The 17,654-nt window shown below is 35.6% G+C and overlaps 1 protein-coding gene across 3 annotated transcripts in view; it reads left to right on the top strand.

Annotated features, from left to right (window-relative positions):
• LOC121387632 overlaps positions 1–17,654 on the top strand; it is a 168,440-nt gene that overhangs the window by 145,421 nt on the left and 5,365 nt on the right. For 2 of the 3 annotated variants that reach the window (XM_041518804.1, XM_041518803.1), the window contains exons 7-9: positions 4,819–4,998; positions 7,112–7,159; positions 8,530–8,552. In XM_041518804.1, the coding sequence (XP_041374738.1) occupies positions 4,819–4,998; positions 7,112–7,159; positions 8,530–8,552 (251 nt within the window). Of the gene's footprint in view, positions 1–4,818; positions 4,999–7,111; positions 7,160–8,529; positions 8,553–15,421; positions 15,464–17,654 lie in introns of all 3 variants that reach the window. The other variant, XM_041518805.1, reaches the window with a different exon arrangement.

The raw sequence follows: 17,654 nt of genomic DNA, 5'->3' as shown, positions 1-17,654 counted from the left end.
ATGAGAACTTAATGTTCATGCTGTGCTATAGATAGACCAAAATTATTTTGAAATATGTCTATAAGAATCTTTTAAAAGATCAATAAAACTAGAAAGGAAGGTTTATTTAATGACACCAACACAAGCTGATTTATCCAAATATACTGCTTTTGTCAAATATAGAGTAATCACGACACTTGATGAAACATAGTAAAGACGAAACCCGCTAACATTAGGATACCACATATTAGTTACTATTATAACTGATTAATAGCGAGGGCTTTTTATTTGCACTTCCCCCATAAAGGACTGCATATATCACCACCGTTGATATGTTTGCCGTGGAGCATTGGTTGTAATAAAACATAACTTACGGAAATTGGGAATTGAGATTATGTACATACTAAAGATACATTTACATATTGGTCATAATGTTTTCGATCACCTGTTGTTGTCATCAAAGACTTTGTAGCTATAAATTAAATAATAAACTTTAGTGTTGGAAAATTCAAATCTGTTAGAATTTCATTTTCGATCTTCAGTCATAATTGATTTGCATCAACTGATCAACTTTCGATTAAACAGTCAGTTAAAATATATATAACATTATGAAGGATTTTAAATATATATATAGTTTTTAAAAACAAAACATTTTTCGAAAATCGATTATGGTTTTCATAATTAATGACAGTTATTTGATTGCACAAGAAAACTGGCCGTGAAACAGTACCAACCTAGTCGAGTAAATGCCAAATATTTGTCGTTTTGTCTTAATTTTTTTTTTTCTAAACTAAATTATATATGAACCTTCCGCCGCATCTTCAAACCATTCGCTTTATTTTTTGTCCCGCAACCTTAAATTGGTAAATGAAAGCTACAAACGAATTTCGCACTTGTTAAGGGCATATTGTCACAGACCATTGACCTATTAAATAGCCTAACAAAGTATTACCTGAAAAAAACATATATTTGATTTGTCACTAAATGTACTTTATTCAACCATCTACGTAAGCACCATACTCCATTTATGAATGATATTTTGTAAAAATAATTGAATTATGGCAATGGTCCATAATTCAAAAACTAATATTGCCAAGAGGTTTGACATGGATTTCACTCCATCATGGTTCAGTTAAGGAATTAAAATAGCCTGATTTGGTTTCCAAAAATTAATGTAATTTTCATTTATTATTATTGTTTTGAGATATACGATTCTTAAATCCGTCACAGTATACCTTTAAATTCGCACTTTCTACTCCTTCGTACATCTTTTCATAATACTTTCTTTTATCAATACTAATTCCGTGCATAACATATTTTCCTTTTTCTTTTTTTCCTTCGTGGACCCAGATAATAATTTTTTTTTTTAAATCATCAATAAAAAACAAACAAAATAAAAAACAAACAAAATATCCACAACAACAATATACATAAAGTATATGGATTATATCTATTCGTGTGTATATATTTTGCCATTTATATGTATGTATATAAAACTGTGTATACCATATGAAATTTTAAAGATATTGTAAAACAGTGAGCTCAGGGCACCCCAACCCTGACACTGCCATTTTATATTCTGGGGACAATAAATAAATAAATAAATAAATAAATAAATATACGTATGATTAAAAGTAAAAAAACAAACAAAAACCCACAATTCATGAAATGGTCAATTTTCGGTCCGCATTAACGCAATTGCTATCCCAAACCTTTCCAGACAAAATTAAACTGAAAGAAAAATCTACATGAACAAGAAAAAATAAGAAAGATATTTCGATCTTTTCAATTAATTACTGAATACAGCTACACTAACTGAAGTGTGAAATAACTGTTATATTAATCTCCCGGCGAGATAAATAAATAATGCCCCACAAAATAAACAACTTGAAAAAAACCAAAAAAACATAACGTTTATTTCAAAGTGACGTAACTCGTTCTGTCTGTAGCTTGCATCAAGATCAAATGTGGATATTTGATTATTCGTGGACATTTTACAATAATTAATATATCTGTTTTACAACTGAACTGAGTGAATGTCATACGCATGCTAAATGGCAATGATATCAGTTGTTAAAGGTGATCGAAAATATAGTGACAAAGATACTCAACATGTTATTAGTCCTAGTTGTTAAAACGTGCTTATAATTATCTATGTAAGTGGTGGATCAAGAATTTTAAAGGAGGGTACAATTACAAAAATACAACTAAAAAACCCATACATTTTCTGTAAATTTATCATAAGTTTGTTGTAGACTAGATATTTTTTGTCAATTTATCATAAGTTTGTTGTAGACTAGAATAATTTGCACATTCCCCTCGGGATCCCCTCTGCATGTTAATACAATAACCTTTGTTCTAGAGATTCACAAAACTTGGCTTTTTGTGAGCAGGATACATCATTTTATACATGCACATGTCAAGACTATGTAATAGTGAACTGGTTTGGGTTTCTTAAATCATAGTTTGTAGTAATTATGTTACACTTTAAAGCGTGCCTAAATGTAAGAGGTGAGGGTAGATGCAGATCAGTGGTAGAGCATTCGCTTGCAGTGTGATGGGTCATAGGATCGACTTCCATAGATGGAATTTGATGTTCATCCATGACTCACAGCAGAGACATCAACGGTCGTGGTTTGGACTGTCCTGTAAATTGGAAAATGAACGTATAAAATATTCCTTTTTGCTTTTAGATAGCAGTAAACATATCTTACAAGTTCTGTATGTCTGTCTGTTTTTCTGTTTTTCTGACTATATGTCTTTCTGTTTGACTGTCTGGATGTCTGTCTGGATGTCTGTCTGTCCATCTTGACCAAGTGTCGAAATAATCCAGGGGTCGAAATTGGCTGAAATTCCTCCCGTAAGCTACAAATTCCACGGGACAGAATGAAAACCTGCCGAACCAAACAAAAAGTATAAATGCAATATAATAGCTGGCCCAACGGGACGGCAGGCAAAAATATCTCCCAGCTCGCGGCAATGTTGACCGGCAAACATCGAACGGACCGGTAGTATTTCGACTCCTGTAACCATATGTTAGACACCACATGGCCGTTGTTTAGAATCTGCCGAGGTGTCGTTAAACAAACATTCCTTTCTTTTTCGTTCCTTTGCCTAACTGGAAGAAACAAGTAGCTTTACGTTACTTATGGGCTTAACCTGTTCTTCGTATTTAATTCATTAAAACACTCTTATAAATGTACTGGATGAGCCATGGTTTACTTTAATCTGATTTTGTTGTTGATGTTCAATTATTTTCACCTTTCACCTAAGCTCCTAGACTGAGTAATTACTAGCAAATTGTTTACAATGTACTGATTGGTCATGGTGTGTTAAGTAGAGGTAAACGAACAAAAATAGAGAAATTGGTGGCATTTCGATTTTCGCGAACACCTAGGTGGTATCATCACTGTTTCGACAGTGATTCATTGGAGTATTTCATCACAGCTGTCGAACTATCCACTGAGCTCCGACTTATTCTGGTTACGATTTGTCAAACCAAGTTTGTTTCGGTTAACGACACCACTGGAGCACATATCCATTGAGCTCTGTCATATGCAGGTTACGTTTTGTCCAGATACAATACAATAAACATAGCAAGACTTACACGAAATGCAAGTTGACTGTGCAGTGGTGCTTCTACTCCAGAACTTGTTATAGGTTCGGTGTTATGTTTAAAGTTTGTTTTGGTTAACGACACCACTAGAGCACATTGATTAATTAATCATCGGCTATTGGATGTCAAACATTTGATTATTCTGACACGTAGTCATCAGGAGAAACTTGCTACAGTTTTCCAGTAGCCGCAGAGGATCTGTTATATGCTGTTTCCCCACAGACAAGACAACACGTACCACGGTCTTTGGTGTACCATTCGTGTGACACTAGTTGGGATGTGAAAACCTAATGGGTTCGCTAAAGAGGTTTGATATTACGAACCAAATGAAGCTGAAGAATGTATCATCCTTTTGAATGGCAGTCCTCTAGTAATTGATAAGAGCTTATACTGTCACGACCATAGTCAAAACACCTTTTTAACTCTGCTTTGTACAGAGATACGAGCACGTCCTAGTTCATGCGCGATGAAATTTTGGCTCCAAATGCGGTTTTACGTCATAGCGTCCACCAACAAAAATACGAACTATTTTTACGCCCACTTTGCTCTCCTCCTTCCCCCGCCCCCTGGGGATTTTACAAGCTTGTCCATAGAGATAAATTACCTCAATAATTCTGAATCAAAATATTATTGGTAGTAAATCTTAAGACAGAGATGAATTTTACTTGTAGAATGCAGGGAATTGCATTTCAGGCCTTCTAGTTTCCAAACCTTTACAGATGGAGCATACCCTCTAGGAACTTTGCTTTGCGCCCTCGATCTCAGTCAGTGCACTTAGCGTTAGCTGAATGTCATATGACAGATGGTACCAATCAAAGTGTTCGTGTGCGCTCGCCCCGATAAACACACCAGAGGTTGGACATGCAAGCAGTCTGTTGGAGGGCGTTCCCGTTGGATACGTTTCAAAATTAAATTTTTTGTTTTGTTTAACGACACCACTAGATCACTTTGATATATTAATCTTCGGCTATTGGATGTCCTACATTGCGTAAGTTTGACATGCAGGTACACTGGCGTAGGAAGCGGGGGGGGGGGGGGGGCATGTGCCCCCCTTTTAGATATTTTGCTTTATATTTGCTTTATAATAGTGTAAAAGTATGTAAATATAAAAGTGTGCCCCCCTCCCACACACACACACTTTTTGCACTTTCCTACACTACTGAGGTACCCTATTTATTTTCAGCAGGACTGTCCTGAGTAAAGTGTTACCTTATTATTTCCAGGACAAATATCTGTTGGCGTCCATGGTGATGCTGTCCGGCGTATGCGCGTGGCACGGCATCGTGACGACGTTGCTCAGTGACCCCGCCCTCGCCAACAGGGTCGACTCCATCGTGCTCATCGTCCTCGCCGTCATTTACATCCTCTACAACGCCGGCTTCCTATTGGCTATTTATATGTTTGTAAGTAACGTGGGTCTTTATTGGCTGATTATTTATTTGTTTGGAAGTAACATGGTTTTCTGTTGGCTATTTATATGTTCGTAAGTAACAAGGCTTTTTATTGGCTGATTATTTACTTGTTTTCAAGTAACATGGTTTTATGTTGGCTATTTATTGTTTTTAAGCAACATTATTTCCTATTGGCTACTAGTATTTATTTGTTTGTCAGTAACGTGGGTTTTAATTGGCTGTTTATTTATTTGTTTGTAAGTAACATGAGGTCAGGTCAGGTCAGAGAGTTTAACGTGGACATTCAGAGCAAGCTGTTGTAGCGCACGCCTGTCCTGGGCGCAGGTGTCGGCCTCAGCCGGTTCTTCGGTCCAGGACAGGAAGTAACATGGTGTTCTGTTACCTATTTATGTCTGTAAGCAGTATGGCTTCCTCATGGCTATTTATGTTTGTAAGTAACGTGAATTTTCATTTGCTGTTTATTTGTTTTGTAAGTAACATGGCTTTCTGTTGGCTGTTTATAAGTTTCTAAGTCATGTTACTATCTCAGTACCACTTTCCATTGGCTTTTTATTTGTGTGTAAGCAACGTGACTTTCCGTTGGCTATTTATTTGTATGTAGTCTACGTTTTTGTTGGATAGGTGTTTATTTGTAAGCAAGTGCAAGTGCAGGAAATTATTCAGAGGGGAAGGGGTCTAGTCTGTGGGAGAGATATTTCCAGTGGGTTTGGGTCATGCAGCCCGAAAAATATATTTCTTAAAAAAACCCACCAAAAAAACCCAAACGATTCGCTTCGTGCGGGGCTATTTATATGGTTGCAAATATCATGGTTTTCTGCTGTTTGCTGTGTGTTTATTTCTAAGTAGCATAACTTTCTGTTTACTATTTATTTGCTAGTATTATGTCTTTTGATTTGCTTTTTATATATTTTCCTATTGGATGTTTATTTGCGAATAACATGGTTTTCCGTTGGCAGTTTATTTATTTGTAAGTAATATGATCTTCTATTGGTTGATTACGTAACATAAGATAACTTTTGATTGGCTTGTTTTTAATTTGTAAGTAACATGGTTTTTCTGTCCACGGCTAGTATATGGGGTGAAATCGATGATGTTATTGATTTAGAACTTGCTCTTCCGCAGATCAATGAAAACGAATCATGCGACAGAACAGCAATATTTATTGTGCCAAGTGAATAAAAAGTTCCATTTATAGTCCAATATTAGATGAACTTTGTAATGCATGGAACTCTGGTACTGAGAACAAGAAATAAAAAATAACTGGGGTAATGAATGGAATAATAAACTCAGTTACCAGTTATTATTAAATTAATGACCCTCATGAAATACAGTTTCCTTCGTCCTTAGCTGAAGCCGGTTATACGAAAAATATTTTACATGGAACATAAACTTAATAATAACTGGTAGCTCATTGATTATCCTTTATGTATTTTTGCCAACAAACGATCTCATTATCTTGGAGGTTTAAGTCTTCTGGTGGTTATTTTAAGCCTGGCTCTCATAAACTCTGTAATATGCCGCAGCTCATAACAGGCGAATGACACGTTTAATGGGAACACAGGAGATCTACAACGAATCAAACCAGTTTTAAAACATTTCTTTTTTTCTTAACGACACCACTAGAGCACAATGATTTGCGTTCCACCCCGTTAAAATGACAGTTAAAATATATGAGAACATGATGAACACGATATCTGCGTCTGATCTATGTGTTACACATTTTATGGGAACCAGCCTTTGGTGAATGACAGTCAAAATTAAGGAAATGATGATAAACTGAAATTGGTTTGCAGTGCCGGACCTAATCTAAAACACCCGGAGGTGTACACTAATGATATATTATGCATGCTCATCTTTGGACACTTTTCATATTGCCCTCCCTCCCCACCGTTCTCCACCCTTTTCCGCTAAGTACGGTCCAGGGCCCCGTTTTATGAGGTGATCATGGCCCTAAGATCACCGTAAATGCTTTGCTATCTTATGCACTTAAGATAATCTTAGCGCTATGATCGTTTCGTACTACAGGGTTCTAACTTGTTCTATTTGGGAATCGGTTGTTGTATATTTTCTGATTGATATAAAAAAAATTGTATTTCTTTTTCAGCCCTGTAAAAAGAGAAGATTAATGTCACAAAAAGATAAAGAGTATAAGGTGGGTGTCTCATGTAAATAAGATTATTTGTGTTCCTGGGAGAGGGGGTTGTATGCATTTTTTCCCCATCTTTTTGTTTTGTTTCGCAAAAACGTTAATATAACCATTAACACCACTAAATGTAATCGCATTTACAGACATTAAATTATCTATGGGTATTTAGTTATAGCAACGTTAATAAGCTAAAACGTAAAGAAAAGAATGAATAATTTATTTTTTATCTACTTACAAACAAAAATGATGGGTTTTTTTTTATGTTAATTAATTTACAATGTGGTTTAAGGTGAACTACCGCCCTTCGTTTTTTCTTTTAAATTATTTTCGTGCTTATATCCAATTAAGGTTCAAGCACGCTCTCCTGGACACACACCTCAGCTATCTGGGCTATCTGTCCAGGACAGTGGGTTAGTTGTTAGTGGTTAGTGAGAGAGAAGAAGGTGTAGTGGTCTTACACCTACCCACTGAAGGAAGGAAATGGTTTATTTAACGACGCACTCAACACATTTTATTTATGGTTATATGGCGTCAGACATATGGTTAAGTACCACACAGATATTGAGAGAGTAAACCCGCTGTCGCTACTTTATGGCTACTCTTTTTCAGTTGACAGCAAGGGATCTGTTTTATGCACCATCCTATAGACAGGATAGCACATACCACGGCCTTTTGGTGTACCAGTCGTGATGCACTGGCTGAAGCGAGAAATAGCCCAATGGGCCCACTGATGGGAATCGATCCCAAACTGACCACGAATAAAGCGAACGCTTTACCACTGGGCTATGTCTCGCTCCCCACCCTTTGAGTCGTTAAAACTCCCTCTGGGTGGAAGCCGGTATAGGGCTGCGAACCCTGTATCTACCAGCCTTGTGTCCGATGGCCAAACCGCGATACCACCGATGCCGGTCCCATCACTCTCAAACTAGTTCAAGGAAAATGAAATTAGCTCCCTTTAGCGTGTGATTTAAGACTATATATTAAATAGTACTACAACATGATCACCTATCAGTGCTCAGTATCTTTGGGAAATATGGTACTATGAAATGGCTCCACGTAATCTAAGTTAGTGCTGACTAAGTGACATAAAAAATGTATCAATTGAATTCACGGGGCCATTGATTCTACTATTTAAAATTTGATTAAATTTAAACAAATACTAGTAGTTCTCCACGAGTGAAAAGTAACAACAATTACTATTCTTCTACATTTATTGGGAGAATTAAACTGCAAACTCCAGTGAATATCAATGCGTTCAATGTAGCCCGTTGGACTAATACTGGTTGGGGTTTGTTTCTAGTAGTCATTAATCATGTTAATTAGATGATAACTGTGTTTGTGTTCATACTTACCCTGTTTTCTTTACATGCTAACAGGCGAATGTCATTAAGCAACAGAGGTGGGTTTTTCTTAATATTCAAGTACAGTTAAACCAGTTTTTAAACAGCCACCTAATAACGAAACAAAATGAGGTCATATATAAATAATATATATATATATATATATATATATATATATATAATACACACACACACACACACACACACACACACACACACACACACACACACACACGTCCCTCTAAAACATTAAGCAATTTATACTAACATCTTTCCAACTGTATGTAGACTTGTTTTAATAATATAAATGATATATCTTACACACATGCCTGTGCCATCCCCCCCCCCCCCCCCCCACCACCACCACCAACATATTTTAGTACCACAAATTGAACAAGAATGGACATCTATATTCTTGTTGCAATTGCAATTAAACATATATCATATTAATCATAAATTGCTTAATGTTTGACAGGACGAGTATATTTTTATTATATATATACATGATATACATGTACATATATATATATAAAAGTTGGGGGGGGGGGGGGAGGTGGCACAGACAGGTGTGTAAGATATATTTATATTGTTAAAACATGTCGACATATAGTTGGCAAGATGATTTATGAAAAACAAACAACAATTTAAGTTGCTTAATTGTTTGGGTGGGGATTTTTGGTAAGAATATAAGTTTTAAAAGGGGAGACTATATTTATATGGTCTCTCTAGACAGGTGGTTGCATAGTAGAGGTGGCTGGTTAAGCAGGTTTGACTGTAGCTATTGCCTTTTAACTGTTTATTGTTGTTTTATTAAATTATTTTCGTTTGGATGTTTCCACTGTTGTCAATTAATGAAAGAGTTATGTTAAATGTTGCACTGTACTAAATAAGGAAGTTCCGTGTCGAGATACTACGTCAGATGTATAGGGAGTAAAAGAAGTGACTGCTCTGATTGGTAGTAATATGTGATATTGTTTAGAGAGAGAGAGAGAGAGAGAGAGAGAGAGAGAGAGAGAGAGAGAGAGAGAGAGAGAGAGAGAGAGAGAGAGAGAGAGAGAGAGAGAGAGAGAGAGAGAGAGAGTATTTTTGTATGTTTAAATGGGGGTTTTCATGTGTTTATGTGTGAAGCATAGTACACATAAGATATATAGCACGCTTCAAGTTGGAGATACAGCTTTCGAATATTGATCGGTTGGATTCTGTCAGTGTAATGATCGATTATTAAATTCCATAATCGATTGTTGTTATTAGTAATACCTGCCATAAGAGGATAGACTTAGTGTCAATAGTTTAGGATTTGCCGTGGTATATGCTATCTTGTCTATGGGATGGTGGATATAAAATACCTCTTGCTACTAATGGAAAAATGTAGCAGGTTTCCTCTCCAAGACTATATGTCAGAATTACCAAATGTTTGACATCCAATAGCCGATGATTAATAAATCAATGTGCTCTAGTGGTGTCGTTAAACATAGCAAACTGTTTGTTCTTTGTTCTGCTGGTATACTTGGCCATGAGTACACACAATATTTTTACACAACTGTGGACCTTTAAAAATCTTGACCAGCTTACATTCGTAGAAGCCTATACATTAATAAGTTGGCGCCAGAACTCAGTAACCGCTTTCCAATTAGCACATGTAATTGGAGTCAATGAGGTGGTTTGGTGATAGGGCGGATACAAGGTGCACCTTTCGAGCGTGGGGGTGTTACAACGTCTAACGATACTAACAGGCAATTTAATGTTTTCACCCGCTTAAACAACAAATCAAAACACGAACTAGCAGAAAATAAAGTCGCTTTTATGCCAGCTTCATTAGCTTGGTTTTTCTTTGACACTGCTCTAAAATTCAAACAAGGTAGTATGTAGTCAATTTATGCGAAAAAGGGCGGCAAACCACAACAAATTGCAACAGAATTTATTTCTTCACCATTCACCTCAGAAAGGCTATAAAATAAACATATGAAACGTCCTTCTAAATCCAAACAGTGGAACAGTGCCTAATTTGCATACATCAAATATGGCCGCGAAAACATTATATAGGGCTACGGAAAATAGGCAAAAATCGGACTTTAATGGGGGTAGGGTAGTCGTAACTTTAATTCCATGTAATTTGGTGGCGTTGATAAACGGGCCTCTGTACCTTTATACAAATATAGGACGAGAAGATGAACACAGCAGGTTAGCCGTGATCCGTGCATTGTGCAGTCTATAGGAGGACAGCCACTCCCAAGAAAAGTCTTTACTGGAGATTTCAATTCTTCTTGCATAACCATAGAGGACTGCCACTTCCAGATTAATTTATTAAATAAAAACTAGCACCTGACCAAAAAAAAGTTTGTTTTGTTTAACGACACCACTAGAGAAAATTGATTTATTAATCATCGGTGTCGTTAAACAAAACATGTTTTCTTTTGATTAACCATCAGCTATTGGATGTCAAACATTTGGTAATTTTTACATATAGTAGCAAGGGATATTTTATATGCACCATTTCACAGACAGGATAGCACATACCACGGCCTTTCATATATACCAGTCGTGGTGCACTGGCTGGAACGAGACATAACCCAATGGGCCCACCGACCGCACATCAAATGGGCGCTTTACCACTGGGCTACATCCCGTCCCTCGTCTATAGGAGGACAGCCACTCCCAAGAAAAGTCTTCACTGGAGAGTTCATCCTTCCGACACAACCACAAAGAGGACTGCCACTCCCAGATTAGTTGACTAATCTGGGAGTGGGAGAGTTCATCCTTCTTACACAACCACAAAGAGGACTGCCACTCCCAGATTAGTTGACTAAATTAAGGAGAAAGAGAAAGGACACTAAGTATTATCACATAGGATACTCCTGAAGAATAAGCAGCAATAATCTTTTATTGGTACTTTCTCATAGACAAGATAGTAAATACCACTGCATTTGATGTACCAGCTGGGTCGGGATCTAGTTCAGTCAACACATTCTTTGATTCTTTTTTCCCCCGTCACAACCAGTGTCCCACGACTAGTATATCAAAGGTCGTGGTTTGTACTGACATGACTGTGGGAAAGTGCATTTATAACATCCCTTGCTGCTAATGGAAAAACATAGCGGGTTGCCTCTGAAGACTATGAGTCAGAATTACCAAATGTTTGACATCCAGTAGCCGATGATTAAGAAATCAATGTGTTCTAGTGGCGTATTTAAACAAAAACAAAATTGTATTTATTTTATTTGGTGTACCAGTCATGAGACTCTGTTTGTGATGGGAAACGTTTGAAGCTCATAGAGGCCAATCGATCGTGCAACCCATCACACCTCAGGCGATCGCTCTCCGACTGAGAGAAATCTCGCCCTCTCTTTTATTTGGATCTCACGCTAATAATCGAGACATTCGATTACAGGTTTTTTTGGTTTGGTATAGAGAATTTCCAGACTTGTTGGAATGAGTCTGGAATCGACCCAGTCTGAGATCAAGGAAGTGGGTACACAGACAACAAACTCACGTGACAGACTACGCGACCTCAGCAATATTAGCCTGTGACATGTTCTTGAAGAATTGCGAAACAGTTGGTTGCCAGTAATGTGAATTTTCTCATTCCTAGTCACTGTTCCTAGTGATTTGAATATGGAAAGAAAGAAGGGGAGGGAATTAACCCAGTGGTAAAGCGCTCGCCTGATGTGCGATGGGTCTAGGATCAATTCCCGTCAGTGGACTCATTGGGTTGTTTCTCGTGATAGCCAGTTCACCATGACTGGCATATCAAAGGCCGTGGTATGTGCTATCCTGTCTGGCATGGTGTATATAAAATATATCTAGCTACTGATGGAAACGTTTTGCAAGTTTCCTATCTAAAGCTATGTCAAAATTTCCAAATGTTTGAAATCCAATAGCCGATGATTAATAAATCAATGTGCTCTAGTGGTGTCATTAAACAAAACAAACTGTGCCAGCCGTGTAATGTCTCACAGAAAACTTAAAGTTCTTAGTAACTGGAATAGGTAAAGGAAGGACTTTGTTCAAGGGACATTCCTGAGTTTGCTGCATTGTAAGATGTTTCTGAGTAATAAAATATTTCTACGATTAAACTTACATGTTAAATATATTTTCTTGTTTAAAATATCAGTGTCTGTATATTCAATGTGTTTCTGGTCGTCTTAATATTTGTAAGAAACCCAAACTGGATTTCGTCTTCAAATAATTTCGTACGTACGAAAAAATATATTTTAGGAAATAAAACGAAATTTAACCCAGTACAAATATTAGAACGATCAGAAACATGTTTAATATACAGCCACTAATATTTTATGCAGGAAAATATATTTGATATTTAATTACAATCGTTAAAAAGTCCCTGTTAGTCGATAACATCTTAAACATTGCAACAAACTCAAGAATGTCCCTTTCACACATCAACGATTACAGAGTATCTAACATTGTAATTCCTATTAGAATAAGACAAAAGGAAAGGAATGTTTCTTCAGTGACATTTAAGCACATTTTAAACTAAGGCTAATTGGTTTGTAACATATAGTTATTATGATACTTGGTTGTAAAACAGAAGAAAAAACATGCTGTCACCACACAAGCTAACTTGAAAAGCAGAAAGCGGTATTTTACATTGCAATTTTCCAATGACTGGGATAACAGCACAGTACATACCACGGTCTTTGGTGTACTAGCCTTGATTCACTGGTCGGGTGATTAATCAATCCAGAATCCCATCCTATCCTTAACGAGCACTCTGCCACTAAAGACATTTAATTTAAGCCAGATATTTAAGTAATGTGTAATGAGTAATCTAACAGTGAAAATTTGTAACCACTGGAAATATTTTACCCTGAGATAAGATATCGTAGAAGAATCTGTTAGCTATAAAATGTATATCGGGTGTCCCACTCCACCCCCACCCCCAAAAAACGAAAACAAACCCCATAATTCTACTGAAATATGAATTATTTAACAAGTATGGGGATTGTAACTTTGATATTTTACACCCATTGCTATATGGTTATATATTTGCAATATTTAGTGTAAATGTTAGTACCATAGGTCAAATATTGTTAAAATAGCAACTGATACAAAATTGCAACTAAACAAAGAAAGAAATGTTTTATTTAACGACGCACTCAACATATTATATTTACGGTCATATGGCGTCAGACATATGGTTAAGGACCACACAGATTTTGAGAGGAAACCCACTGTCGCCACTACATGGGCTACTCTTTCCGATTAGCAGCAAGGGATCTTTTATTTGCGATTCCCACAGGCAGGATAGCACAAACCATGGCCTTTGTTGAACCAGTTATGGATCACTGGTCGGTGCAAGTGGTTTACACCTACCCAATGAGCCTTGCGGAGCACTCAAGGTTTGGAGTCGGTATCTGGATTAAAAATCCCATGGCTCGACTGGAATCCGAACCCATTACCTACCAGCCTGTAGACCGATGGCCTAACCACGACGCCACCGAGGCCGGTTGCAACTAAACAATGCTACCCCAGACACGAGGGTAGTAAGTGCAATGATCGTTACATTTGTTTTACATACAATTTTGAATATGTTGCTATATTAACAGTATTAGAACCATAGACCAAACCTTTTCCCTGAAGGTGGCACATATCCATATAGTAATGGTTTTGAAATATCAGTTACAGTCCGGGTCTGGGGACTGTTTCCATAATTTTTAATATACAATTCTATATTCATTAAAGTTATCGAGTGTTTGTTTAGGGCCATCCGATATATATACAGTATTACAAAGGGAGTTGCGTTATTAAGACTATATTATACTAATGACGATTATTTCTTGTAGTTATTGTACCTAAAGACTGATGACGAAGATTTGTGATAATTGTGTTTTGTAGTTATTGTACACAAAGACTGATGACGAAGATTTGTGATAATTGTGTTTTGTAGTTATTGTACACAAAGACTGATGACGAAGATTTGTGATAATTGGGGGGGGGGGGGGGAGGTGGGGGGGGGGGAGGGGGGCGGGATGGGGGGGGGGGGTAGTTATAGTACCCCAAGATTGATGACGAACATTTGAGATAATTGTTTTTTGTAGTTATTGTATCCAACTATTGATGACGAAGATTTCTGATAAAAAAAAATTGTAGTTATTGTACACAAAGACTGATGACGAAGATTTGTGATAATTGTTTTTTGTAGTTATTGTACACAAAGACTGATGACGTAGATTTGTGATGATTGTGTTTTGTAGTTATTGTACACAAAGACTGATGACGAAGATTTGTGATGATTGTTTTTTGTAGTTATTGTACACAAAGATTGATGACGAAGATTTGTGATAATTGTGTTTTGTAGTTATTGTACACAAAGATTGATGACGAAGATTTGTGATAATTGTTTTTTGTAGTTATTGTACACAAAGACTGATGACGAAGATTTGTGATGATTGTTTTTTGTAGTTATTGTACACAAAGACTGATGACGAAGATTTGTGATAATTTGTTTTGTAGTTATTGTATACAAAGACTAATGACAAAAATTTGTGATATTGTTTTTTGTAGTTATTGTACACAAAGACTGATGACGAAGATTTGTGATATTGTTATTGTACACAAAGACTGATGACGAAGATTTGTGATAATTGTTTTTTTTATAGTTATTGTACACAAAGACTGATGACGAAGATTTGTGATAATTGTGTTTTGTAGTTATTGTACCCAAAGACTGATGACGAAGATTTGTGATAATTGTGTTTTGTAGTTATTGTACCCAAAGACTGATGACGAAGATTTGTGATAATTGTGTTTTGTAGTTATTGTACCCAAAGACTGATGACGAAGATTTGTGATAATTGTGTTTTGTAGTTATTGTACACAAAGACTGATGACGAAGATTTGTGATAATTGTGTTTTGTAGTTATTGTACCCAAAGACTGATGACGAAGATTTGTGATATTGTGTTTTGTAGTTATTGTACCCAAAGACTGTCTGAACGGCAACAGGACCTATTGTAATTATTATTCTTTCTTTTTTTCTTCTTTCTATCCCCTTTCTTTTTTTTTAAAGTATTTTATTGCTTCAGAGGTTGGGGTATGCAGTCATATGATTATTCTTTGTTTTGGATGCTGCATTATACAAATCTATGGGCTGGGGTATATGTGGCATGCTTGTGTTGTAATTATGTTTGAAGCTGTATTATGTTTAGATGTCTTTATAATGTAACAATGTCAAATTAATATTATTACATCCAGTAATGTAATAACTGCAGAGTAATAAAACTGGTATCCCACTGCTTATTGATGTCATAGGATAACGATATTTGCCTTTACATTAACCACTACCATTATGCATTATCAGACGTTTCATTTGTGATAATAATTAAAGAAACTAGCTGAGTGTGTAGCCATTTCAATATGTCTTCGGTTAATATAGATTTGTTTTTAATTACAGGTATTAAAATTACAATATACATAGAGATTATTACACGAGATTTGTGTCGTACTGATTTTACGAAACGTTTGTCAGGATTTTTGTATTGCCCGAGCGAGAGCGAAGGTAATTCATGAATCCTGATACGAGTTTCGTAAAATCAGTACGATTCGCACGCGAGTGTAATAAAAAAATTATTATTCACATTATCCATAATATATTTTATTTATAAATAACAAGGACTATGTCAAAACGTTGCAAAGGTAACTAGGAGACGACCACATGATGTCATTTTGGTAAGCGATTGCACAGAGTTAAGACTGGGGAGCCTCATTAAGTTACCACGTCGCTTCCTAACATGACGTCGTTCGATGTGCATATAAATTCATTATGACATATTTGTGTCATACTGGTTATATGTCCCTGAATATCTTGAATATGGATAATAAATGTATATATGAACATCTGTATATTCAGTACATTCATGTTTCTAGTAGCTTTATATAGATTTTTTTTCTACAATAATTTCGAACATGATTTGTTTTTATCAACGCCACTGTTTAATACAGTCAAAGCGAATTGTGAATGTACAATGTATTTATCGACATATTACTTTATACATCAGACTTTCAAACTGCTCTATTACTCAGATGTATTACAGTAGTACATGTGAAGACTTTAAGCGCAAAACGCGATATATTCATTTTTAATTTTCAGTAAAAGTTAGTTTTTTTATTGGCGTATATCACGTTTTGATTTAAAAAAAAAAAAAAAAAAAAGGATTTACCCAATACAATTTAATAAGGATCAATCACGTTTTGCAGCAAATCAGCGGGCCTACGATTAGCCCTTACTGACATACAATAATGGCTTTAACTAAAAACTAGAAAGAAAATGGTTTATATCACGTTTTGCGCCTGAACTCTTCATTTATATATTTGGTCTCACTACTTGAATGGCTACACACTCAGGATAATTCCTTTAAATATATTATAGTTGCTATACATTTTGGGATCTAGTTTACAGTTTATTGTTTTATATATATATATATATATATATATATATATATATATATATATATATATATATATATATATATAGCTACTTTGACAGCTGACTGATATATTTACCAATACTATCGTCATGTTCAGTTAATATTAAATTATGTTGTAGTGGTGTAAAGATATAAAGTTTTCAATATTGGTTTACAGTTAGTGTCTAATTTTTGGTGAAATATGATTTTAAGTTATTACATGGCTACCAACTATCCAGAATATTCCGGAAAATGTGAAATTGATATATTATTTTATACCATACAAAAATGTATCAACTATATATATATATATCGAATGAAGTCTACAGCCTTACGACGCAAGTTAAAGTTGTGTGAAGTATAAAATATCCTGCATATTTCACTTGACGACATAGTTGTCATATTTTAATAAAAACGTAAAATTTCTATTAATCTGGAATTGATTTAATATTTTGTACTACAAAAACTATCAAAGTTCTATTTTCTATATATATCATTTATTTCACATTGAATGACGTCTACAGCCTTATGATAACAGTCAAAAGTTGCGTGAACTGTACATTAACCTGCAAACTTCACTCGATGACATAGTAGTCATATTTAAATAAAAACATGAAATTTGTATTAATTATATAACTTTCATTACTTTCATTTAATTTTCAAAAACAAAGTCAACACTAATACATATCTGATGCCGCCATTATATAGCTTTGTTAAGTAATTCCATCAACATGGGATG

Source organism: Gigantopelta aegis, chromosome 13 (assembly GCF_016097555.1).
Source record: "Gigantopelta aegis isolate Gae_Host chromosome 13, Gae_host_genome, whole genome shotgun sequence".
Taxonomy (NCBI): Eukaryota; Metazoa; Mollusca; class Gastropoda; order Neomphalida; family Peltospiridae; genus Gigantopelta; species Gigantopelta aegis.
This window is presented reverse-complemented; position numbering and strand designations above follow the sequence as displayed.